General features: G+C 29.4%; 1 protein-coding gene across 6 annotated transcripts in view; it reads right to left on the bottom strand.

Annotated features, from left to right (window-relative positions):
* Positions 1 to 990: 990 nt before the first annotated feature.
* The window catches only part of LOC148860712 (vacuolar cation/proton exchanger 5-like), a 29,534-nt gene continuing 2,530 nt past the window's right edge, over positions 991 to 27,994 (bottom strand). Inside the window, exons 2-13 of one of the 6 annotated variants that reach the window (XM_088985864.1) lie at positions 27,092 to 27,183; positions 26,455 to 26,679; positions 26,297 to 26,364; positions 26,150 to 26,178; positions 17,958 to 18,154; positions 17,644 to 17,856; positions 16,930 to 17,067; positions 11,177 to 11,293; positions 11,038 to 11,091; positions 8,437 to 8,553; positions 4,967 to 5,063; positions 991 to 1,270 (exon numbers count right to left, since the gene is read on the bottom strand). In XM_088985864.1, the coding sequence (XP_088841990.1) occupies positions 1,251 to 1,270; positions 4,967 to 5,063; positions 8,437 to 8,553; positions 11,038 to 11,091; positions 11,177 to 11,293; positions 16,930 to 17,067; positions 17,644 to 17,856; positions 17,958 to 18,154; positions 26,150 to 26,178; positions 26,297 to 26,364; positions 26,455 to 26,679 (1,275 nt within the window). In that variant the 5' untranslated portion in view covers positions 27,092 to 27,183 and the 3' untranslated portion in view covers positions 991 to 1,250. Of the gene's footprint in view, positions 1,274 to 4,966; positions 5,064 to 8,436; positions 8,554 to 11,037; positions 11,092 to 11,176; positions 11,294 to 16,929; positions 17,068 to 17,643; positions 17,857 to 17,957; positions 18,155 to 26,149; positions 26,179 to 26,296; positions 26,365 to 26,454; positions 26,680 to 27,091; positions 27,184 to 27,994 lie in introns of all 6 variants that reach the window. The other 5 variants (XM_088985863.1, XM_088985866.1, XM_088985865.1 and 2 more) reach the window with 5 other exon arrangements.

The following is a 27,994-nucleotide window of genomic DNA, read 5'->3' on the forward strand; positions in this document are numbered from 1 at the left end:
GAAAGGATACTTAAAGTTGGTGGTTGACTATCTATAAGGAAAGAGTGATTCCCCATAAAATTAGAAGCTTCATTGACTAGGTGATTCAAGGCTAGAAATAGTATATATATATATATATTATTAAGTATTTAAATATTTAAAACCATCCTTTTTTTCTTATTCTATTGGGATACACAATGGGAGTAGCCCATCCCCAAACGCATAACCCTCCACCATGAAAGTGAGATTCAACCCCAAGCCTCTTCAACCAAAATAGACCCTACCAACTAAGTGAATCGGTACCTTTAAATATTTAGCGATAATTTGGTCCTTCATAGGTCTATCAGAAGACCCTTTAGGCTATGTTTGGTTTGAAGGAAAAAGTAGGGAAACCTATACAAAGTACCAAACACAGCCTTAAATATAGCCCTCTTGAATGTATAGGGTCAGGCTACCCCTTGTATTTATCCCTTTTCTTTCTTTTATATTCACAAACAATCAACTCTTTATTAATTAAATTTCAATAAAATTCTCTCTCTCTCTCTCAAAAAAAAAACTAATCAAATAAGTGATGATTAAAAGTCTCTTTCCATGTTTACCTGATTAATGCTACTAATTGCTCTCTTGCTAGTTAAGGAACCCAAAAACTTACTTTTTTCTTCCTTTTTGACTAAAAAATAATTATAATTTGGAATGACATTGGTGTGGCATTTCGTAAATGTTCTTAAATCACTATTTTTTTTGGTATATGGTTCTTAAATTACCTTAAGCCATTGTACTATTTAAACAACAATCTTTCTTTCTGATTTACATCTTAAAAATTTTAAATCTCTGTGATAAACAAGAACTCATAATGCTGGGTGTCTAAGATTTGCATTTGCAATACCAAATAGTTAATGTAAGGTATTGATATTAAAAATGTGTTAATTTTTATGGTTTAGTGTGAAAATATTGATTTGTTTAAAAGGAATACTCTTAAATAATCTATAGTAAATGAAAGGAAAGACATTATAAAGTAAAAACATGCTTTTACATTAATTTGTACTATAATAAATTTACATTTCCTCCCTCCCTATGGAAATAGAATATTTTCTAACCCTTTTCTATTTACCAATGAGCTTAAGGACCAAGAAAACAAATAGGCTACATCTTAAGAAATAAACTAAAAACCAACAAAATTTAGAGAAAAGAGTCAATAGTAGACACATATACAACAAAATAATGGACCAAGACTTAGATCTTCAACTTGTGAATCCATTTCTTTTAATGTACTACGTTTTGGGAGAGTTCTCTGCTGCAACACAATTCAAGTTATTAGTTCAAAAAATATACATTTAACATTAAAATAATGTATAAAACATATAGGAAATATTTTATCAAAATAATTTACAATGAAAGAAAAAGATCTTAAAGATATTTTCCACACAAAAAGGTTTATGGATTGTACATCATGTGCATATGTATTATATGTGTATGCACATGTGTAGTAATGCCAATCTAAATACATATCAGGTAAGCTTTATAAAATTAGAAATCATTAAGTTACATTTAAATGATTTTGCCAATTCAAAATTCATTTTAGTTGGAAGAAGGAAACTAAATGTCTATGTAACAATGAGGTTTAAATATCATTAAATTAATTATTTGCCTAAGAGATATTATATAGGTAATTGATTCATTTGACTGATTTATAAGAACATGATGAATGTAACCTAGTATAAGTAACAACATTGTTTCATCCCTCTATAAGTTATAGAAAAATAATTGGAGAAATGTAGAGTAAAATATGGAAAATAAACCATTCATGTAGTCTTGCATAAGATAGTGAAATTAGAAATACCTAGGGCACTTGAATGGGACAAAAAACACCTTTTGTAGCAAATTGTTTGATATTATTTACAAAATAAACATAAAGTAAGAGTGGTACGAAATGAATGAGAAATATGATTTTTCACCATCAATATTTTCATTAAGTTTAATTTATGACATCTTTATTATTTCCATTCAAATAATATTTTAGACTAGGAAGATATCATATCAAAATGACTCAACTTGAAATTTTACATGGATTGGACTTGGAACTATATCATTTATTTTCTAATTTAGGCCCAAACCAAGCCCTTGGATAACCTAGGCTTGGACTAAGCTTGGACCAATTTATACCAAAGCTTGACCCATTTAAAACTAACTAGTAATTAATTAACCAACTATGTGTGGCTTAGGTTACTTTTTTATAAATTCCTATGTAATGGTTTAGATTCCATATACCATCATAATCATCTAAGCTTTGTCCTTTGTGGGTAGGGCTAAGTGAATCTTGGTTTGCCATCCTATATATATTTATTGTGGTTTAGATTCTATATGTAGGTTAATAATATGGAGCCCATATCAACTAGTATTTTTAAAGTATAACCCTAAGGCTGCGTTTGAAAATAATGCGAATAAGTGTGGATGCAAATATGTAGAGTGTAAAATGGTCCATATAAATTGCAAAGTTGGGTTAGTTTTGCATTGACAAATTTACCTTCTTACCAAACAAACTTTTAGCCGTAATGGATGCAAACACGGATTCCAATAAAGCATATGCTTTTTTTATCAAAAGCCCACTTGAATGAAAATTTATTTCTTTTACATCTTATTATCAATGTAAATATGCATTGGTTTGCCATTTGTCAATGCATAAATGTAATGTTGCCAAAAACAAGCAAAAGTGAACCAGAGTGCAAATTTACCCTGAACCGGGATTTACACTCCATTTGCATCATTTTCAAACACAACCTAAATCACTAATTCCTAAATACAATTAACCTTACTATCATCGTTGAATGCTACTGGTACTTTGTATGAGGTATTTATTATTCTATTGTTTCTTTTCTTCCTCTTGTAAAACAAAGGGAAGTTAACTTGTGGATTGAGTCATTAGTTAAGAAAACAAGGAGAGCAACATATGGATGTGTGAATGTTGGTTGCTGAGTTGAGTTAAAAAGTTTGCATTTGTCTTTTTAATTACTACTTAAATTTTGTTGCATTTGCATTTTTAAGTAGTTAAAGCTTTAAAACAAGTATATAAAAAAATATTGAGAATTAATATAATCATAATTGAGGCTAAGTTTATGTTACATGAAATCTTTTAAACCCTAAAATACCTACAAGTTAGTATGTTCATATATAAATTTTAACTATATATTCTTTGGGATTTGTGCTAAATTTATAGAATGTAATTGTATATTTATATTAATAGGATAAATTTAAAAACCACTCAATTAATAAAATAGTACATAATCAAAATAATATGCCCTTTTTATGGATTGATAGAGTTTAAATCTTGTACACATTTTAAATTCCTTCACTTATATAACATATGTTATGAGGTTAAGTTTTAATTTTATTTATTTATTTTGGTAGATGAATGGACTACAGTACAAAGAGGGGTTGGCCCCTTCCTCCAACCCCATGAGGTGGGATCGAGGTTCAAAATATCGATACAATACAATCGATATGAGACATATCATATCATATCTTTGAGCCCCCATAAATCTGTTTATAGGTGTTTTTTTACAAAATCTTTTTAATGTAGAATAATATATTCAAAATTAAAATTTAAAAATAAAAAAACTAAAAAAATACATGTATTGGTCAAAGTATCGATACACCTTCGAGGTTAAGGTAGTATTAAGAATATGAAGATAAATCACATAGAGATAAAGGGTGTAATAATTTTCAAATTTATTTGCATTTCATAACAATAAAAAGCATAAACTTAGAAATTAAGGATGCAATAATTAATCCAATTACATAGTATTTATTTTAAACCCAAATAGCTAATTAACATGATGCTAACTTTTTTTTGGGGGGTTTTGATGATAAGCTAACTTTGAGATTAAGTGGGAAAGCACATAACAAGTAACTTGAATTATGAGATTTTCAAACCCACATTGCTAATGCAAAACTAAGTTATTTGCAGTAAATAAAGTTAACCACTGAAAATATAAATTATAAGTAGTAAAAATTAGTAACACAAATAAAAGAATTTTACCTCATCTATTGTGTTTATATTAGTTAATTATTTGTTTGAAAGGTAAATGAAGATTTATAAGAAAAGGATATACAACCCCCCCCCCCACGAGAAGAGGAAGCTCTATACATTCTTATAGAGGCTAAAACAACATAGAACAAAAACTAATTAAGCCAGTCCAACCAAATGGCTCCTCCCCACCTATCATGGAAATCCCTCTTTCGAGATGCCTTCCCCTTCAACCCATAAAATCTATCTCACCAAAGAAGCCAACAACCACAAAATGTTGCCTCCCTTTTCTCAAATCAGCATTTGGCCACTGACATGAGGAACCAACCATTGAATTCCAAACAACTGAAGAATGGTTTAAAAGATAGTTCACCAACTCATGGTCATTCTGGCATAAAAGGGCATTCATTGACTTACACCATTCCTTTTGAATTGAAACGGTCCATGTTTACATTTTGTCCTTAACAACAATCTAGTAGAAGAAAATCACATTTGAATGTGCAGATGACCACCAAATCCATTTCCATGGTTACATCTCCAACTTCTGAAGGCATCAAGCACTTAAAAATGGAGCTAGGAAACAATCCTTCAAGAATTGCAACCCACAACACCTACCACCCCTCTAAATCTCATAACAATGTTTTACAACAAATGCTTAAAGCAAGGAGAAATGTATATTAGTTAATTATTCAAGTTCTACTTTTTAATTGTGAAGCCACTGAAAAAGGAATAACAGGAATATTGTTCACTAATAATTTTTCAAAATTAATCATTAAAGAAATATAAATTTTATGAATTTCATGTATAAAAATATTATAATAGAACACAAGAATAAAAATTAATATTTAAAAATAACAATATTGACATGTGTTCAAACATATAGAATTTAACTAAAGCCTATATTATAAATAAAACATATACAAGGCCAATGATTTTTATAGTGGTAAGGTAGAATTAACTTACCAATTGATTTAGGATCTACATGTACAAAGAAACTTGCTGCAACTATCAAGTAGCAAAGGATGAGCATAAGTCCTTTAAAATAGTTAGAGGTTCCTTCCTGTAAATAATACACAATGTCACAATTCATCAATCTAATTAAGAGACATTATCTTTAGAAAAAGAATATAAAAATGCATATATTTAGACATTACGTATCAAATCAGGGTTCGACTATGATGCTAGAGAGGCATGAAATTTGAGAAACTTATAAACAATCAACCAGTGTCATAAAAATGGTTACTAAGCAATTGGTGATCCCAAAATTCAAAAGAGAGGGTTTTGATTTGTCAACATTCTTCTGGAATCATATGTATTCGCATGATCCCATCAAATCAATCTGAATTAAAGCTTACAATATATTTTTCTTCTCAATTTGGCATTTTTAAAATAAGTTCTCTCATGTTTCTTGAATCTATTGGTTAAGTTATTTTTTTTTTTCTTTTCCTAATTAGAGTATTACACCCTCTATGACTAGCTCAAAAATTTTTAGGGCAAACATCACATATCCCCCAATAGTTTGGGGGTCTTTAATTAACGCCCTAAAATATTTGCATTACATTCCCCCTAGACTTTCATCTATTTATTGCATAAACCATCAGTATTTTAAAAGCCGACTTGTAGATTGAACTGCTTTTGCCTTTGGGTCAAAAGTTAGTAGTTCAACTGTACATTTCAGATAGGTAAAACCATGACACATCATCAATATATGTATGTATTATTTTATGCCTAATTTATATTTTTATTTTGGTTTTTAATTTTTTATTTATAAAGAAAGCTAAAAATTGGATCTTAGGTAGAAAAATAGTTATTTTGGAAAAATTGTTGGGCAAAGTGCCTTAGAATGCATAGATCTCAGAAAATTATCCAAAATTAAAGAAAAAAAGATCACTTCAATCGAACAATTGAGCACAAAGTTATGGCACCCAAAAGTTTCAGTACATTTTATATGTAACCCATGAATCAATGACCTGGTCAACATCTTTTAACCAATTTGCCAATTTTAAGAAAACTGGACTTGGAAAATGCGTTGGGTGAAAGTTCAGATGATTCAATCATCCAGGTCAGTGGTACGCAAAGGTTTTAACTAATCTAGGCTAGGGAAATGGAATGGCAAATGAAACTAAATATATTGGTCGATCAATGTGGTGTCTTAATATCAATTAAGATTATGTTCAGTTTGAATGAAAAGGTAGGGAAAAGAAGGGAAAGGTGGGAAATCTATATAAGGTTTGTAAAGGTTTCCCTACCTTTCCCTTCTTTCCTCCTCACCTTTTCCTTCAAACCAAACACAGCTTAAGTGATCTTTATCCTTCAGGTCAAGGATGTACCAAATAAACCTAAGATCTAGGCTGTTATCAAAGTCATCTCTCAAGATCAGTGAGTTGATCTCAACCATCCAAGTGATGCACTAGGAATTGAATCAATCTGAGCCATCCAAATAAATCAACCCAATAATCTATGCTATCAAAGTGGCCTCTTGAAAGTGATGAATCATTCATGGCCATCTAAGAATGTACTTACATCTCAACTGATCTTAGCCCTTCTTTTCTTTTATATTTTTCAGTTTAGCCATTTAATTAATGCATGAATTTATCTTAAAAACCAGGTTATGTAAATGATGTATACGAAAAAGCATAAAATATATCATTAAAATCCAAATTATATGATACATTTGATAATGCATTTTACCAAAAAAACAAAAGATCATGACTAAAACATAAGCACATCACTTGCATGATATTAATGTACTACTCTAGGAGATCGCTTTAATGACCAGAATTTTTTGTGTTTATTTCATTCATTAATAGGTCCAAACCTGACCAAGTACCCTTGATCCAAAACCTATTATATTTACCTAATTATCATTTAATCAGGTGGGTTTAAGATAGGTCAGCTAAGTACATGAAAAAATTCTTCAAAGTTCATAATCAACCAACAACATTCAACAATAACCTAGAGTTTTGGGTGAACAAATGCCCATACATACACTTTTAGTCGGGGACAAGGTCATGGTCGGGTGGACAAATACCCATCCCCACCTCGTCCCCTGGTCACTAAAGTTTTGGGTTTCCCCAAAACCCATCCAAACCCGATCAATGGTCATAAACCCCACCCTGACTAGGGTGGGGCAGGTCAGAGCCCCACTGAGGACGGGTCAAATTTCCATCTCTACCCACATTTAAATACAATTAGGTTCAAGTATCAAGTACCCTAAGTTTGAAATCCAAATCTTTTAGGGTTTTGATAAACGGGTCCCATTAGGGTCAAGACAATTTATGTACTAAAAATTTCTTGTGAAATTACTAGCCTCTAATAGGTAAAAAATGAGAAAAAGTAGACTAACATGGTTCGGTCACATGCATAGTAGACAATTGGTAACATTCATAAGAAGTAATCTTTTGTAAGTTGAAGGGGCTAAAAGGTCTAGGGGCAGAAAAATTTGTGATGATTGTATGAATTGTTTGGATGGGCCAAATTGGATGAAATCTTTATAAACTATTTGAATGGTTGAAATTAATAATTGAACCTAGGGTGCTATTTTGATGGGCCAGACTACCATTTTGTTGGAATTGGTCCCTCACACACATGAACATTAATTAAATGGTAAGTTCATAATTACCCACACATTGTTAACACCATTAGGGTGTGCAAAGTGTTGGGGGAGGGGGGAGAGGGGAGGTTAACACTCTAACACAAAAAATAGTTTAGGGAGTCAAGTGATAGGCCCCCATACTACAAAGGGCTATGTGGAGTTCACTCATTTTTTTTAAATATTACATTGAGAATGGTAAAATTATAAAATTCTTTTAACCTTATTTTATATTTTTATTAATTTATTTTTTTTGTAAATATATTTATTGACAATCAAGGTTCATTATTCATATTTTCTCATTACAAAAATAAAAAATTTACCATTATTATATAAACACCAAAGAACCAAATTTTCTTATTTTCTTTTGGGCCAACCTAAAAGTTATATATAAAATATATGATACTATCAAATGTTTTTGGGAGTTTATGTATAATAAATCTTAGAGATTCTAAATTTAAGTCTTAAAAAGAAATTTCACTAAATTAAAATTATAAAGAAATAGAAGGGACATCACTCAATGTTAGTCTTAATTATCTAGGTTCTTGAGAGTAGTGAAATATATACAAACCAAACCTTTGGCACTTTTTACACAAATTAGCTACTTTTAGACTCAAAACATTCTCATCGTTGTTTGTTTGAAACTTTATCCCATTGCACTAAGCAATGGCTCCTAAAAATCATTGCAAATATGTAAAAACAAATATTAGTATAATAAAAATATATTAGCAAATAGTAGTTTTTAAGGTTTAATTCTCCCTAAAGGAAATAAAAGACATTGTTGATGTTTTTCAAGAATAATAACTATGAATTTAAAGAAACTTATATAAATAATACATACCTGTAACAAGAAAGCTACAACTATTACCGTAACAAAAAGAGTGGCAGTCTCAAAAAGTTGAAAGTTTAAGTCCATTGGTTGCCCCATAATCCATCCCACAATGACACAAAAGGGAATCTAGCCAGAAAAAATAGCAAATGATATTTTAAAAGGTAAGTAGATCTCAAAAGTAAAAAAAAAAAAAGTTTATACAATTGCATATGTTATATTAGGAGAATATGATGAAAATATAGTAAAATTAGCAACAATGAAATATTATTGATGAATAGAGCAACTCATATTAATTATTTAGAAGAATATCAATTATTATAATGTAGACATGACATAAATATTACAATTTACATAATTGTTTTACTTACACCAATTCTAACAGCAAAGCTAGAATTTTTTTTTTGTGGTTATACATGACAATTTTCAAATTCGTATCTTATAGTTTCATGAATAAATTTTAATTAATAGATAAATTTTAAATTAAAGATTTGAATATAATACTACAAACATTTTTAATAATTTTCTCTTTAATATAATTTACATTTATAAAAGTTATAAATATTTCATATCTAATTTAACATGATTGTTTATTCATTTTCAAGGATAATTTATTCAAAAATGTTTCATCTATATGAAAAATAGAATTTTTTATATTTTAAATTTAAAAATAAATTAAGACATAATATTTAGATGGAAACATATATTCACTTAAGAAATAATAGCAAATATATATATATATATATATATATGTTATATTTATAAGAAATAATATTAAATTATGAGGAAGATTCATGATATTCAAATTTGTCATAACTGCTATACTCATCTTTACCTTTCTCTAAAGAGTTATATTAACTTTATAAAAAGTTATTACTATCAATATAATATAAATTAGGATAAAAGACTTAAGCCTCCTTTGATGTTTTTCCTATATACTAGAACTTGCCCTCTCTTTTTAAAATAAACTAAGACCTCTCTTGCTAGCTGATGTCATCAAATAAATAAAGATCTGCCTCTAATAGTAATTCATTAAGATTTGTTTGTTTGTGGAAGATAAGCTTTCACTAGCCTCCCTCAATATTCTAACAACCCCATTAATGAAGCTTGCCTTTCACTTCCCATAAATTGCCATTTTAAGCTCTACTCCAATTTCTCTTTCTTTGGCAGCAGTAAAGACATTAAAAATCACAAACAAGTTGCACTTGATCCCATTGCAGCCAATACAAAAAGTTGGATCAATATTACAAATATGTTGGTGTTGGTGTATAGTCTGGTTTCAACCCAAACTATACACTAGTTATCCTATTATAGTCATAACAGAGACTTGGTCTCAATGTTTAACATTGAAGAGGAGGACCAGGTAACTAGTTGTAGTGGTAGGATTCTCCCAAACTCAAAACTAACCTCCTAACCTTTGTTACAAGATTACAAACAATTTACATGGACAACCTTTTCTCTTCATCATTTCTACAAGGATATATTAGATCTGTTCACTTTTTTGATAGATATAACGGCAAATGTATCTAAAAGGGGAGGTCTAAATCCATTTGGAAAAGATAAAGAAGGTTTTAATATTTAGGAGAAACATCAAGTTTATCCTATAAATTATTAATTATAATATCACTTTTATATTTAAATCAAGATGGATGACTATATTAGCTAAACAAATTTTTGGGAAAATTCCTGAACAGTACCTTGAACTTTGGGGGTTGTATCAAGTCAGTCTCAAAACTACAAAACATGTCTTTGTAGTACCCTGAACTTTCAAATTGTGTCTAATAGGTCCCTACTGTTAGTTGAACATCAATCACCACTGTCACATGACATCAGGTGTGCATTAAACAATTTCAAAATGGAAAAGTTACTCTTTATGATATTTTTTTACCATTTTACCCATTTCGTCTGAGTGTTAAAAGAAGAAAAGGGGAAGAAGAGTTATGAAACCGGACAGGTGATCATCCGGTTATAGTTGATTGTTGAATAGGGGATCTTGAAAAGGGGAGCAAGAGCTTCAACAATTTATTGATGTCTGGTTTCATAACCCTCCTTCTAACACTTAGACGAAAATGGGTAAAATGGCCAAAAAATATCATAAAGGGTAATTTTTCCATTTGAAATTATTTAATGCACACTTGATGCCACGTGATGACATTAACTAATGGTCAACTAATGGTAGGGACCTATTAGACACAATTTGTAAGTTCAAGCTACTGCAGAGGCATGTCTTAAAGTTTGGGGACTGACTTGACACAACCCCCAAAGTTTAGAGTACTGTTCAGGATTTTTCCCTGAATTTTTAAATGTCATAAATCAACTTCTCAATTAAAATTTTATGATGTATGGTGATAACAATTAAATAATAACCAGTGACAATGGAATTTGTTTTATAGTTTCTCAATGTTTTTAAATTATATTTAAGTTATAACATAAGTCTTCTTATAGAAATTGCAAAAAAAAAAAAACCTCTTGTTATTATATATTTAATGTTAATTTGTTTATTGGTTTTAAGTGACATGATTATATATTTATCCTAAATAAAAAAGGAGAACAAGTTACCCAAATGATATTGACTTGTTTTGGTAGTACATCCAGATAATATTGATTACATACCCCAAACATGGATATCTGAGTTGATGACCCTATTGCAACTCCCAAAGAAATGTCCTATGAAGAAATATGGAAAAAATATAATACCATAGCAATAAAAATAAAACAAAATCTTAATCATTATAGTTTCATAAAAACTTACAAGTTTATCTTTCATGGCAAACATGATTGCACTTGCATGTTCTGCTGCATTGCCTACAATTGGAAGTAGTATAACACTAATAAAGGCAACTGGAATTTTCCACACAATTGAAGCCCCCTATAAAAGTAGTTCAATGATCATACAATAATAAATATAATATTAAGTTGGTAAATATAAAGTTGAAATAAAACATAAGTGTAACATTATTAATAATGTATATTCTTTAATTAAATTCAAAATAATGCTACTATATTACCAATTTTATGATTATGTTAATAATATCATGAAGATCCATAAGGAATATATTAATGCATACTTGGGTTTATCTATACCGGATTTTTGTTGGTTAATTAACTCTTATAGTGATGTCTCACCCTTTGATCATTTGAAATACATCTAAAACCTTTAACAAGACCTCTATAAACACCTTCAAAACATTTTCTAAAGATGTCCCTTCAGATAAACATTTTACACCCTAGAGCCAATAGAACTATATATTGCTTGGTTTAGTTGGGCCCAATTTAAAAATTTAGAGCATGATTAGGCCTTACAAATGGTTATGAACAACCCATTAAACACTTCCTCAACAAACAACCCTCATTAAAAAAACTATTTTTTTCTAGATCCATTTAACATTAGACTAAGTAACACAATCTAACCCCACTATAATAATTTTTGCCTTTAATAACCCCAAATTGATTAAATCAAAATTGTAACAAACCCCTTTGAACTACATCAAATGCAATTTGAGTTTGTTGACTTTTAATCTAATTTAACCTAGAAATAACTTTTGATGGTATTGGATGCAAAGCAACCTTGATCACATTATTCAACATCTCAAAGTTAAGGGAGATACCAAAGTTACCCATCATATCATTAATGCCAATCATACTAGACATATAATAAGTGTACAAGATTACACTACAAAAACTTTACCCTTTTTGAAAACCCCCAAAGAATTAGAGAAATATAATACTCATCCCTAATTAAAAATAAATAAATTTCTTATTTATAATAAAATTACTTTAATAGCTCATTAATAAGACTTTTCCCCTCTCAAATCCTATCCATGTTCTACCTTTGGGACTTATCACTCTTCCTACCATTTCTCATTAATCTCTACTCTCTTGGACTTAATGAGTTTTCATCAATTTTTGTCATAATTCTCTCACATTTATATTAGATTTTTTAAGCACAATAGAATCCCATCATCTTCAAGTGGAATTTAAGTAGGAAGAATGCTACTTGAAGTTTCTTCACCAAACTCATCTCTTTAAATTGATTTCTCCTTTTATTTAAATATCTCTTTGGCATCAACACCTTAATGTCTCAAGCAACACCACATTGGAAGGTATGCACCTTCCCCATATTACAAATGAATCAACTGCCCAAACCTTTCAATTAATAAACCTCAAATGAAGCCATTTCAACCCTTAAGATCTTAACTTCCCCATTTCTCAATTCATTAAGACTTTCTTTCTTTTCTCCTTTGCCAATGTATGACAAAGGTTCAAGTTTATAACTCTAATCACTATATTGGGGATTGGAATGATGAAACCGTTATATTTTGAAAATTTTATATGCTTCTAAATTCTTCACAAAGAAGCTTTGTTCTGTGGTTTCTTCTTTCATTACCTCTTTGTATGTTTTAATTGTAAATTCCTTACTCATTACCAAGACTTTTGATTAACTTAGGATGCTTTTCATGTTTCCAAAATTGCTTTTCACATAAAATTCACTATTTAGATTGAAAAACAAATAAATATATAAGTTTTCGTATGCCATTCTAACCTCCAAGTTAAGCTATTCCTTACACCATATCCTTTGTCAAATACAACTATAATATTTTCCTCCTACTTTCTTATAAATCCCCTTAACCATAAGTTTTAGGATTACCTATATAATATCAATAAACATTTAATATTGATCTGAAAAGCATGTAGTTTTTATTGATCTCAATGTACTTTTATCCAATTTATTAATATCCCATGCAATGCAAAGAGTTTTCTTCATTCCATTTCTTTCATTTCCTCCCTCTTTGTTATTGTATGCTAACTTTTTGATTCTTTATATTTCATGGATCTCCATTTGTCAAAGTAACTGTCAAATATATGAGATTAAAGGGTTATTTATGAATAATCCAAATAGTCCTACCCATGTTAGAAAGAAGTCAATGTGGAGATTCATGGGCTTAAAATTTGTAATGAATCAATTACTATAACTTCTCTTCCCCTCCTCTTCCTTTAGGCTTGAAGTTTTAAGTAAATTAATAGAGCTTAGTCTTAAACCCCCCAAAAAAGAAAGGTCGGGGGACATGAACCTTAGCCCTCAAAGAGAACATATATAATAAAGCAAGAACTCTTAAAACTTATACAATATATAATAAAAAGTACATTATGGTGTGTAAACTTTTGTTTGGTCTCGAGGGCTTATAAATTGAAAAAGAAAGTTCCACAATATTCATATTTTTAGTAGTAATGAAAATATACAATTATAGATGTAATCAATTTTTTCTTTTTTTTTTTGTATTTCTGTATGTAAAAATAGTTTTGATACACCACACTTACTTTTTGCTTAATATGATAACTATATGATATTAAATATGACTGATTTTTTTTTGCAAAATTTATTATTTTTTTCAATTTTTAATATTTATTTATGAAATTAAATGTTAACACATTGGACCCAAAAGTTGAATTATTGATCTTTGTCAAACAGTAAAATAATTTCATTTTTGTTCAATTCTAAATTATGTATTTAATTTTCATTATTAATAAAAATAATTATTGTTTATTACACTAATTTTATAATTTGATTAATAAAAATATCATAAATATGTCTAATTTTTTTTATATTTTTATAATTTTCTATTTTTTAAATTTTATTACCTAACTATGACTTCATAGGTTGATCAATTTGATTCGGATGGTTGAATTGCATAGCCACCACTTGGATAAAGAATGGTTTTGTTTTTTAGATAGTTTTGAAATATATGGGTTTATATTGTTAAAAATATTGACATAGATCTAATTAGTAGAATTTATTATTAAAAAATAACTCAAATATAGAATTTAATAAGAGAAAATAGGAGTTAATACCTTAGCTTTAAGACTTAACGAAAGGGGATTGAATGAGGTGGAAAGTAATAATTGAAGTTACATTTTCAACCCTTACAATTAGAGATGGAATAAATAAACAAATATGAGAATTTTAGTAGCCATTAAAGCTGGCATTAAAGTTGTCATAAATGACTTTTATACCCTTTCTCAAACAAAGAAATAGAGGGTAATTTTGGTTCAAAAAACTTTCACTTTGCATCCACACTTTTATATATAGTATAAATAGGTATAACTTGATAAATGTTCATTTTTCTCTTTTTCTATTAAATATTGAGATCATATCTTTTATTTTGAAACATTTTAATTTTTTAGTAAATTTGACTTAAAACACAATTTGATAAGGTTTTCTCATTTCCACCACATAAGTTATAATTGGCATTTTAAAGGTTGGTCCATGTGGAGTTTGTAGGTGAAAACCACGCTATCTTACATTTAGTAGGATGTCCATACCAAGGCTGGTGATTCTTATAAAAGGACCCATTTTCATCCTTTCTCCTTGATACTCCAAACTTTCTCTACTTTGATTACCATCCGTTTGTTACTTTTTTTTGTTTCTTTTAATATATATATATATATATATATATATATATATATATATATATATATAGATATACACTTACTTTTAACATAAGTTTTTCCTATGAATTTCATAATGTCAAATGCTTGTATGTTTAAGTATTTGAAATCCCCTTTTTAATTAATCCTAATTTAAGGATGGGTCATTGTGTTTAAACTTATCCCATAAATGAATAGCTTTCTCTAAACCTACTTTTTGATTATAAACATGCATGAATAAAATTTCTCTTGGAGTTAATCAATATCTCTACTACTATTAAAAGAACAAATGAGAGTGTGGAGCTTTTGTTTGATTAAAATACTTGTACTTTTGAATTTGGCCCCTCTTTGATTGTAAAGGCAAAGAAAGTGTAATTTAAACTATTGCTTTTTACCTTGTTTAATTTTCTCTCATTAAATTGGGTCAACCCATGATGTCATAGTTAATAATAAACTTTTAAAATAAAAATAAATATAATAATTACAAAAAGATAAAAAATTGTATAAAACATAAGGCACATTTCTAATATCGTATATTATTCATATTAAATAAAATTAAGTATGATAAATAAAAATTGTTTTATTGATGTTGGAAGAAATGAAAATTTTAAAAACTGACATTTGTTTTCCTATTTGGTGGTGGCAATAATTCAATATTTCAGGTCAAATGTGTTAGCCTTTGATATCATAATTAAATAATAAAAAATAAAGAAAATAAAAGAAAAATAAAAAAAATATTAAAAAATATAGAAATATTGCAAAAAACATTTGGGTGAATCTATAATATTTTATATTAGCCATGTTAAAGCAAAATAAATATGATAGACAAGCATTGTTTCTACTGACGATGTAAATGAAAGACAAATTTCAAAACTAACCTAAAAGTGTTGTTTTCCTATTTGGTGAAAAGTTAATAGTTCAACCTTTCAAGTCAGATGTATCAACCTTTGATGTCATAATTAAATAAAAAACTTAAAAGATAAAAATAAACAATGTAAAGTTTTATCAAAAACATTAGCACTCTCTAATATCATATACTCATCATATTAAACAAAAATAAGTGTATTAATTAAGAATAAATTCTATTGCAAAGAAATACAAAAAAATTGAAGAAAATTTGGAAACATACTTTTACTATCATCATCATCATCATCATATTCATCATCTTAAATTGGCATGTGCACATTTGCTAGTCTTACTAAATTTAATTTAAATCTCACTAAGAAAATCATAAGATAGTATTTTGGGTAAATTATATCATTACCCTATACTTTGAGGATAATGGAAATTACCCCCTGAACTTTCAGATTACAACAAAGACACTCCTTTAATAGCACTTTGTTAGTTAATCATGAAAAAGCTTCTAATTTAATTGTTTAAACATTTCCAAATCCCCAAATTACCCTTTTTCCAACAATTTTCTACAAGTGATGGGATTTAATTTAGTATTTTTTTTCAATTTCCATTTGTTGCCAGTCTAGTTGATATTAACTACATATTGTGTTTGTTGAAATTCCTGATCCTTATAGAAGTTTCTTGGTTTTTCTTTTGTTGTAATTAACTTCCATTTTACAGAAGTTTCTTGAGTGGGTATTTTGATAAATTAACTTCTTCTTTTACTAAACTAAATGTCAATGGGGCATTTTTATAATCTGAAAGTTTGGGGGGGGGGTAATTGCCACTAATCCCAAAATATAGGATAGTAATCTGTCATTTCGAGTATGTTATATGAAAAACAAAGTAATTCAAAGTTATATTTTATTAGGAACTTCTTTTTTTAAAGTATATTATTTAAAAAACAAAACAAAATATATTTCATTAGATAATGGAGAAAAGGTATAATAGCTTAAAGTTATATGTTATTTGCTAAAACCATTTATATGACAAATTTTAGTTTAAAAGAAACATTACATCTGTAGAAAATATCATGGTACATATTTTTAATTCTATTGGCTAAACAATGCAAAAATAATTGATTTTTCAATCAAGAGGCAATTGATTTTTAGTGTAGTAAAGATATTGATTCATGTTATAAGATCTATTTATTCAATGGTCTAAGAAGGTTAAGAAACAACTTACCTCTATGGCATCAACCAAGTATCCTGATAGAATTGAAATCCAAGCTGTTAAAACTAAAAGCCATATTATTGATTCCCATTTAGAGATCTCAGGAACTTCATCCTCATCTAAGACCTCCTCTTCGACTTTATTTTCATCCTAAGTTTAGAAAATGTATGACTATTAATTCATCAAAAAGCTAAATAGATAGAGTTAATAAAAAAATAAAAGAAATGTTAGCAAATAATTACAATAAAACAAATGTATTATAGAATAGGACAATTTGTATAATATTAATAAGGTTTAATTTATACACATACACACATATACATACTAAGGATTTAAATTATTGCGTTTAAATAAAATTTAGACTCAAAATACTTAGGATCACTTTTATTCTAGTTCTGGAATATTAATATTTATCTTTAATTGCTTTTATAAAGAATATGCATTGTATTATGTGTGAAATTAAAGAATATAAAAATGGGAAATAAAGAATAGTATACTATCCCAATAGTAGAACAATATTCTATCAACATAAATGGGATTTATAATTCCTTGTTAAAGTAATATGCTTTTTTTTTAAACTAAGTTAAAGGTTATAGAATCATTATATTTAAAATATTATTTTTATTTTATTTCATGGACATATTTTTAAATTCAAACCTTTCTAAATAAAATCATATATGTCAAATAAAAAATTGTATTTCACTTTAAATCATTTGAGATACTAACCTCATTGATAGGAGTGTAAAGATTTTTTTGATTCTTCAATTGGAAAACAAGATAGGCACCATATGCTATAAGCATTATACAACTGCTAAACCTTGAAAGTGCCAATTCTGATTTTCCAAAATGCAATTCAGTGTGTGTGTAGTAGAGGACAGCTGGAAATGTTATACCCATAACTGCCATCAAGAGTAACCCTGAATTTACCATAGCAGTTGCCTATCCATAAAGACATAATTATTTTTATAGTCATTAATGACATTACGAAATATTTAAAAGAAAAAGTACTATTAATATAAAATAGAATATGATGTGTGTACCTTGTTAAACACTTGTTCTTTCTTGTGAAAAACAATTCCACCACTAAAAAATGTACAACCAAGTACCAATAACATGTTTGACAAAATTGAACCCAGTAATGATTGTTGAACAACACGAATCATTCCATTTTTAAGTGCATAAATTGATATTATCAATTCGGTTGCATTACCAAAAGTTGCATTTAAGAGACCTCCAACTGCAATTTCAAATTTTAATATAATGCAAATAAGTCTAGTTATAATTATAAATGTCATAGACAAATAATTAAAATATGATAACATTGAATACTATTTTTGGCTTATCAAATAAAATGAACCAAGAAAATAAATTATGATATGATTTTTTTTAAAGCCTTAAGGTTGATTCAGTTCACTAATAAACTACATCTCCCTTAAAATAGTATCTTTGATAAATTATGGGATAGAAGACCAAAAAAATAGTACGATTACAAGAAACAACAAATTTGGTGAAAAAGCTAACCTAACTATTATATTTTCTTGGAATATAATTGATTAAATAGGAACTGATGCCATGATAGAGATTTTTACAAGATACAATCAGTTTTTTGATGCACCAAGATTCAACACTCTCCATTGATAGAAGATTGACAATAATAAAACTTATAACTAAAAACTGAAAAGATAGAATAGGGAGAAGAGAGAAATACAACAATCCACTACATTATTATATCTTTACCATTACTTGAACACATATGTATATTTTTAAGCTTCTCTTTTAGATGTAAACAAAAAGTGGCTTTGGATGCTTTTCATTACATTTTTTATAGTGGTTTTGATTTTTATATAAAGATATATAATAAATACAATAATTGCAGCCCCAACTTTGGAATTGTCTAATTTTAATTTGTATTTTATTATATATCTAATTTTTAATTTATTTTCCAATGCTCATATCTATGTTAAAGATCATACAGAATCTATAATACAATATTGCAAATACTTCCCTTAGTTGTAGTGTAGGTTATAAAAGTTAAAATAGAGTATCATGTCATATAATGCTAACATCTATATCTTTACACATTCATCATTAGTTCAACACATGCATAGAAATATCTTTTACACTAGTTTTATGTAAAAGAAGATGGGTCCACTTGTTTTTTTTTTTTTTTTTTGATAGAAATACCTAGTTATGGAATATACCATGTGACATGTACATATCAATATTAATTTTAGGGTGTTAAGATTGCTTGTTTGCTTAATGAAAATTTAAATAGTTTATGTTTTTTCATTGGTTAATATTTCAAGTTGATTAGAATTAATTATCTTAAGCTTAGTTTGTTATTTCTTGATATCTTTAAGTTATATAGTTAACTGTATGCTTTAGAGTTGTATCTATACTCAATCATTTTACCAATCATAATTTCATATTTTAGTTTACTAAGTCACCCTTCTTTTGTTTGATTATTGATTTAGTTATATTCTCAATTTTGTTGCTTATTTTTTTCTATAGTATAATGCTATTTTTTTTGAAAGTTCCCATACATTGAATCTCATCTAATCTCTTTAGGTTAAGAGTTACCTAAAATTTTCTTTTAGTTTAAAATCTATTGTTTTGTAAGTCTCATTTCTAAAACTTTTTTGTAGTAAAAAATTATAAAATGAAAAAATAAGAAAGAATGAGAGAGGAGAATACAAGAGATGGGGTGGTCCAAGCAAAAGAAAAGTAGGCCACACTCCATGCAAATGCAATACCAAAGAACAAAGAAACTAATCATCAACTTAGGTGAGCTTTTGCATTGACTTCCTCTCCCCAACCTCTTAACACTCTTGACACCTCTACCTCTCACTCGAATTAGGCTATTAACATTGAAGTCTCTACTCTACAAGTTTTCTTCAAGGTTTTAAAAACTGACCCAGAAATGTAACTGTTCTGGCCACCGGTTTCTGGGTCAGTGGTTTGACCATTTGGGTCAAACAGTTTGAATGGTTTAAATATTATAAATGATGATATGTCGTTTTACCCATTAGATTGGAATATTAGGGTAAGATGCATATAAATAGAAGAGAAAGGGTTTGATTGTTTGAGAATGAGAGAGATGTGAGAAGCTATCGATGACTGAAAGAGTTTAGAAGAGAGAGAAGAGAGAAGAGAGAAGGAGGAGGAAGAGGAGGAGGTCAGCTGTAATGGCGACGACGATGGCAACTTATAGTGGCAATAGTGACGACGACGGCAAATCGCAAATGAGATTTGAGAGATTTCTCTTTTCATTCTTAAATCTTGCTCTTATTTAATAAACTGCAAACCATTCTCTGGGTCGAACGGCTCAACGGTCAAACTATCCAGGTCAACAGTTCATTAACTAATTCAACGGTTTTTTGCCAAAGACCAGGTTTGGGGTAAAACGGAACCGGTCGCCTGGACAGTTTCTAGTCCAAATGGTCTGACCGTTCGGGTCAACGACGGTTTGAAAACATTGGTTTTCTTAACTTTTTGCCTCCTAGTAATCCTCTAAAGCTATAACTCTCAACATCCTCCTCTTTTCTCCTCCAAACAACACCACAAACTGTTGGATTTTCTTTCCATAGCTTCCTCCTGATCTACATGTTTTTTAAATGTTTCTAGGACCAATTCTTCAGCCCTTAGAATAGACCTATCTCCTCACCAACTTGGACATCCTCCTATGAGCTTCAATTAGCTAAATCCACTTCACCTTCTTTGCAAGCCAAAGGAGACTCATCTAAGGTGGATTCAATTGAACCACTAGCCAAAAATCTAGCCTCATTGACTCAACATGGATGCTCAACCTCTTCAATAGTTCTCCCTTTGATTTTCATGTTACCAGAGCTCTTTGGAGACTCATAGTCACCCTCAAGAATCAGCTTCTCACACTCAGTACCAAGGACAAAATTCACCACCTCCACCAAGGTTTCTTAATCCCATTAGGAGTAGGCTTGTAGACTACCTATCCATATTTGGTATTTTCCTTCTGAAAGCCTAGTTCCAATAACAGACAACTCAAGGAATGGTGGAGTCCTATTAGAACTATATGTATTCACTCTCGATGGGTACAAGTGTGAAGAACTTTATGTAGGGGGCTCTCAAGGTCCCTCCCCTTGTATGAATTGAGAGTGAGTTAACATCAATTCATCCATAAGGAGAGTAAGGAGAGGGGAGAAAAGCAGGGAGGAGAAATAATGCTCATAGGTAGCAGCCCAGGTTATCTTAAGTGGAGCAAAATTTACTAAATTGATATTGCTATGAGTATGTTTTAGTTTTTGTTCTTGTAAACCAGTACTGTTGTGCATAGTAGAGGGACTAAAGGCTTTTTAGGGTGTATTACATGTGATATCACAGCTGTGGTATATGGTTTGCAAGAAACTATAAAGCTTCTTTTTCCAAAATCATAAAATGTATTGGACATTTGTTTTCCTTTTGGAGTGTTTTTTAACACTCTTTGAAGTCTCAAAAGTTATCCTGAGAGTTAAAGTTGCTCCTCAAAAGCCTAGTTTATTTTTTGGGTTATCTAAACATTTAGACAATTCTAGAAATTTGCCTTTTGTTTTCGACCACTCTTAAGCCACCAATTGGTGGCCCTTGGGATCAACATGTATCCCAATACACACTCACGTGGTAATCTAGAGTCTCACCCTAATGGTTGAGATCATACCTCTATTTTATGGAACTTATCAATATGCTAACCTTATGAGCAAGTTACTCTTACTCAAACTTACACTTAGTTAGGGTCTTTTAGGCCTATAAGGAATTGAATCATTTTTATCTCCCATGATAAATCTTACTTAAAACAAACAAATATAATTGTATTTGAATGCTCAACAATATTACAGGGGACATGACAATCATAAACAAATACAATTGTAGACAAAATGCCTCTAAAGGAAAAGTCTCATTTTATTATCCAAGACAATACAATATACATTTGACTTTGGCTGTACACACGGAAATTTCCAACACCCAAACTGATGTAACTAGAACTACTACATGAGTAGATCCTCCTAAATGTGCCTAGACAAGGCCCAAGCCCATTAAACATTTTAGAAATCTAATATATATATATATATATATATATATATATATATATATATATATATATATATTAAAGGAAGGCTTTCAAGCTACAATCGCCCACCATTCAGACATGTGGCTTTTCCAAATTTAGACACATGGCATTTTTTAAGAATTTGCTATTAAAGCCCATAGCCCACTACCACCATTCAAACAAATAGCCTTCTCATTTTCTATAAAGCTAGATATATGGCAACTTTTGAGAAATTCCTGCTAAAACCCACAACCAGGCTACAACTCCCCATCATTCACACACATGTCCATCTCATTTTTCTAGAAAGCTAGACACGTAGCATTTTCTGAGAAGCTGCTGCTAAGGCCCACAACCCACTAACCCACAACTGAATTTTCATTCTGCCTATCACGCCTATTTTCATATGTCTTGAGAGAGCCCATCAATTCTGTTGGTGATAATGTTTCTAGATCCTTTGTTTCTTCTATCACCGAAATTATTTGATCATATCTCTCTGTGCAAGAGATTAGAATTTTTTTGACTATTTTCTTGTCAGAAATAGTCTCCCCATAGGCTCTCATTTGATTTACTATTCCTTTTATTCTAGAATAGTAATCTTTTGCAGCCTCATTATCCTTCATCTTAAGATTTTCAAAATCCCTTCTAAACTTCTACAATTTAACAGTGCGTACCTTGACAGATCCTTGAAACTCCTCTTGCAGTGTATCCCATGCTTCTTTTACAGTTGATGCGCCCATGATTCGAGGAAATATCTCCTCAGCCATTGCTTGCTGTAAGCAGAATAGTGCTTGACAATCCTTTTGTTGATTTTCTTCATAGATCTTATTTTGACTTGCTGAAAGAGTAGAGGTGTCTTCAGCAATGCAGAATCCTTCCTCAACGATTCTCCATAAACTTTGTGACCGAAAATAGGTCTTTATTTTGATAGACTAGAAGTCATAGTTTTCTCCATTGAAGATTGGAAGAGAAAGGGTGGAACGATTGGCTTATGCACACATTGTTTAGAAGAACTCACGCCCAAGAGATTTGATCGAATGTGATCTGATACCACTGATGGTTGATAATGATAGTAACAACAAATACTGTAAAAAAATAAGATAGAAAAAAAAACAGAGTAGAACTTGGTTGAATGAGAGAAAGGTTTTTTAGTATTCTGATTTTTCTCTCTTCTGTATCGAACCGGTACAGATGTCTATTTATACTAGATGAAGTCGGTTGAAGGTGAACCGACTTACATTGGACTTGGGCTGACATTAATTACCTTGGGAGAAGAATCGACAGACCTTGGGAATTAACTAGATTTGGAAGATGCAACGAGTTACATTGGAATGAAACAAAAACATTGAAAATAGATTATCTTTACTGATCTTCGAGAGAGTTCATTTAACGACTTCTGAAAATGTGTACCAACATTTAATAATTATTCTATGATCCATAGGGAGCAAAAGTAAAGTTTGCTGAAAATGAGTTTTGAAGGAATTATAAGGGGGAGTGTTTTCAATAATATGATTTTTTTGGTGAATCTTTCCTCCACTTCTCATTTTTGCAATATGATGGTTTGCCATCATCAAAACTAGGGAGATTGTTTGTTGTAAAGCCAAATGTGTTACAATGATAGCAAATGTTTGAGTCTTGTAGCCACAAATGTGCTTAAGTTAAAAGCTTATAAAAGTTGTAAGCATGGTTTTATCTTTTCAATAGAGATTTTCAAGAGGAAATACGTTAAAAAGGTTGTGTAGCTCAAGCTTTAATTGTCATTAGTTCAAGAAATCAACCACTAGGAAAGAAGACAATAAGCTGCTTAAATTTTGGATTACATAAGAAATCAAAGTAGTTGGAGCCCGAAGAAAGTTGTGTTGTTCATATGCTGAAAAAATCAAATCTAGAAATGAAGCGTCCCATCTAAGTTGAGTTTAAAGTGTCATATCTTTTTTTTTAGAATTTGTATGTAAATCAAGTTGATAAATAGTAAATTAGATATAAAATATTTTACATATAATGTTGGACCTTAGGAGGATGGATCAATCTTTTGCATTGAACTCCAAGACTTGATGGTTTAGGATTGGGAGTCAACCCTTACCTTGGAAAGATGGCTCATGGTTTAAATCAAGTAGAAATGGATGCTCAAAGTTGACCCATGGATATTAGAAGTCGACCTATGAGATAAGGAATCATCCCCAAGTTTGAATTTTTCAAGGTAATAAGGAGTGGACCTCAATTCATCAAGAGATGACTCTTGAGTGGAACTTTATTATTTAATTAATAGCCCACATTTAATGTTCTAAGTTGAAAGAGTAAAATGAGCATTTAACTCTGGACCCATTGAGTAATGATAAAGCACCCATTATGTACTTAAACTTCAGAACTCTACTTGAATCAATGATGAAAAAGAAAATGTGAAAATCACAATTTTGAAATGAGCTAATTAAAAAGGGGAAATTTTGAGCTAATTGATATACTAATTAATGAGTTGAAGAAAAAAGGGAAATTTATTTAAAGTTCATTTTATGTCTCTAGTAAGCTGAGTAATTTCAAAGTGTAAAGGTGCAATCAACTCCTAGGAGGAGGCTTAAAGTTAGCAATAGTTTTATTAACAACATTCTTTAAGCAACATGTCTATTAGCTTCAATAAACACATTCAATAACAATTACAACTCAGTAACAAAACTAACTATTTATACTTCTATAAATTGAAGCTAAGCATGTTCATTTATTGTCCAAAGATACTTTTCATTTATAATATATTTTGTTTGATTATGTTGAATAATTAAGTTAGACTGTAGCTATTTAATATATAATAAAAATGAAAAGAAGTTAGGGGTGAAGGAAAATTTTTATTGCAACCCAATTCGCCCCCTCCCTCTTAGGGTAGCCACCTAGGAAACTACCACCCATTATAAGGTTCCTAGGCCACTTCTAAAAGTAATAAGTTAACAAAACTCAAGCACTACTACTGGGAAACACTAAACTAGGTATAACCAAAGGTGTTTACACACGAAACGTAAATAGGTTAAATTGAAATTAGGTTAATAATGCATCCTCACTAAAACCACTAATCTAGATATATTATTTAGGTTCTCATGATCTTGAAAAGGAAGATTCTCAAGAAATATATTTAGCAGCACTACTATCAATCTCCTTAAACCATCCACAACTTATCTTCCAAACAAATCACTAGCTTGGTCACACAACGAGAAAAGAATAAAAAGGGATCTCTTATATGTGTGATCAATCCTAAAATGCCCCACTTACCATCTTTGATCAATGAAATCTTATCTTGAGAAAGGAAAAAAAGAAATAAATGTGAACAGAAAGTTTGATTCTAAGGCAAAATATGCTTTGATACCATGGTATTTACCATAGGATCAAGAGAGAAGATAGAGATGAATGAAAAAGAATTTAGGGTGCCAAATCAATTGGTGGCTTCCCTATTCTATTATTATTTATAGGGTACCAATTGTAATGGTATAAAATTACACTTATACCCCTATTTTAACAATATCTTAAAATTTCTATAGTTTCCTCTAATATTTTGTATTTTCGATTTCTCCTCATTAAGCTGGGCATCTCACTTAATGAACCATTTATAATATGGTATGATAATTTGTCACCTATCTCGCTATTACAAGTTCTCAAGAAAACTTAGGTTTAATTTAGTAAGACCGAACTGATTGTTGGTATCATACCCATTAGTTTGTGGGGGTTGTTCAAGATAAGGTGGTTATCCTACCATTAAGCACATTAGTGAATTGTATATATCTCTTAAACTATACATACAATTTTTTTTTGGGAAAAATTATACGTACATGCAAATTCTAGAGTGAAAGTATGCATACCTACATATAATATAAATATATATATCTTCTTTCTTTCCTCACTTCTTCATTGAACAGGACTTGAACTTGCTTTCTTATACTAATATTTAGGGATTATGTTATTTATAATCTAAACCTAAAATCACTTTTTTAGAACATCTATATTTCTTCTTAAAGAAACATCACTAATTTAAAAGAGCATGAAATGTAAAATGTAGAGTTTATCACATTAAGAAAAATGAAAATAATGATAACAACTATAATGATGATAACAACAAAGGGTCATTGGCTTCAAATAAAGAAAAAAAAAATGTTATTATTCAAAAGAAACCTACAGATATAATACTCAAAAATTTACCCGTTTCTCCAGTATAAAAAGCCAATTGCCTATAATAAAAAGAAAGTAAATTATTATTATTAAGTGTTAATAAAATTGATCGTACAATTACAAAATAATACTAATGAAAAATGCTGAATCACACAAGGGAACTATATGAATTCTTACTCTGTGGCATAACCTAAACGTTCAGCCAAGGGTGCAATACCCAATAAGCTAAAAATGAAGACCCAACCCTACAAGCCACTTTAAGTAATCAATAAACTTAAAATGATGAGTATTTTGATATATATATATATATATATATATAGGTGTATATAACTTACATGATGGCCTGACAAATTATTGACCAAGATTGCGAGAGGACCAAACGGCATAAGTAAATTAATTTTGGTTGTAAAGATTACAACCTTTATGCTTTTAATCAAATTATTCTTCATATAGGTACGTTGAGATGCATCCAAAGTCAGTGGCTTTCTAAAAAATGGAATTGGAGTATTAAAGCTCTGTTCTTCAAGATCAAGAATAGTCCTTTCATTGAATGATTTCATCTGTGCAACAACATCCTTTTTGTTAATAAATATTATGAAAGAATAGTAGATCTATTTCGTATACGTTTAAAATAAAAATCCTATTTATACTTTATTAATATCTATTATAAGTGGAATTAAAGGATAAAGTTTAAAATATTTAAATATATAATAAAAAATTCTGTGAAGCTTATTAGTGAGTTTACATAATAATACAATATTCTAAAATATGTAAAGGAATGATTCACCCCACATTTGGCTTTCCTCGTAATTATATTTTCTATAATAAATGTATAAATTCTAACCACCTAAAATACGAGCCCAAAAAATAAAAATATATATAGTTTTGAGATGATTATTCTAATTTATATTATATGAATGAAGCTACCATAGGCTTACATCAAAATGAAAAATAAATAAAATAGAAACTTACTTCAAGATGACAATCGATTCCATCCAATTTGGATTGATTATGTATCTTCTATACAATGATAATAAGTAATCCATCGTTAACCACAAGCATCACTGCAAAACACATTTAAATATTTTATAAAAAAATGAAAGATCTCCAATAAATAATTATCAATTTTTATAATTATTTAAGAGAAAGAAAAGTTTAAATAATATAAAGATTTACCTTATGGTTCTTGTCTTAAAATGTTAAAACCTACAAGTATAGTTATTATTCTCTACTTGTAAGATTGCATGCTATGCATGTGCATAAGTATTATCCATATATATGATATATGGTATTTGGATTTAACTTTTGTGACCTTTGTTTAAGCTTACTTTCCTTTATGTTAATTAGACAAACAAAAGGAAAAGAATATTAAGAATATGATCATTAAGAATTTATTTTTTATTTATCCATGAGATTTTAGTATTTGGTGTTTTATTAAGACTAGCTTAATCAAATAGGTCTATTAGGCCTCTTAAAAAATTCTTTAAATAGACCCATTAGAATTTAAATCTATTCAAATTGGTATCCTCCCAAACTCATTGGGCAAAAGAGACGTAGTGACTTCGTCTAACTTCATTATACCTTCTCTATACAAAAATGTTCTTACCAAATTTTCATATGAATTAAGAAGTGTGATAAGAAGCAAAAGGCACTATCTTCTTTCTCTATATTGACATAAACTTCTCCTAGTTGATCCAAGGTACGGTTAAACATGTTTAGGTGTTCTAGGAGATTTCTACCTTCTTACATTTCAACCCTATATAATTATCATTTTAGATATAGTTTTATGATCAAGTTTATCCCTAAATAATGCTTTTTTATATCTTTTCCCACAATTTTCGCATAGAACGTTCCTTTGTAATATTAAATTTAATA

This window comes from Nelumbo lutea, chromosome 4 (genome assembly GCF_056320005.1).
Source record: "Nelumbo lutea isolate HS-2025 chromosome 4, American lotus-T2T, whole genome shotgun sequence".
Classification (NCBI taxonomy): Eukaryota; Viridiplantae; Streptophyta; class Magnoliopsida; order Proteales; family Nelumbonaceae; genus Nelumbo; species Nelumbo lutea.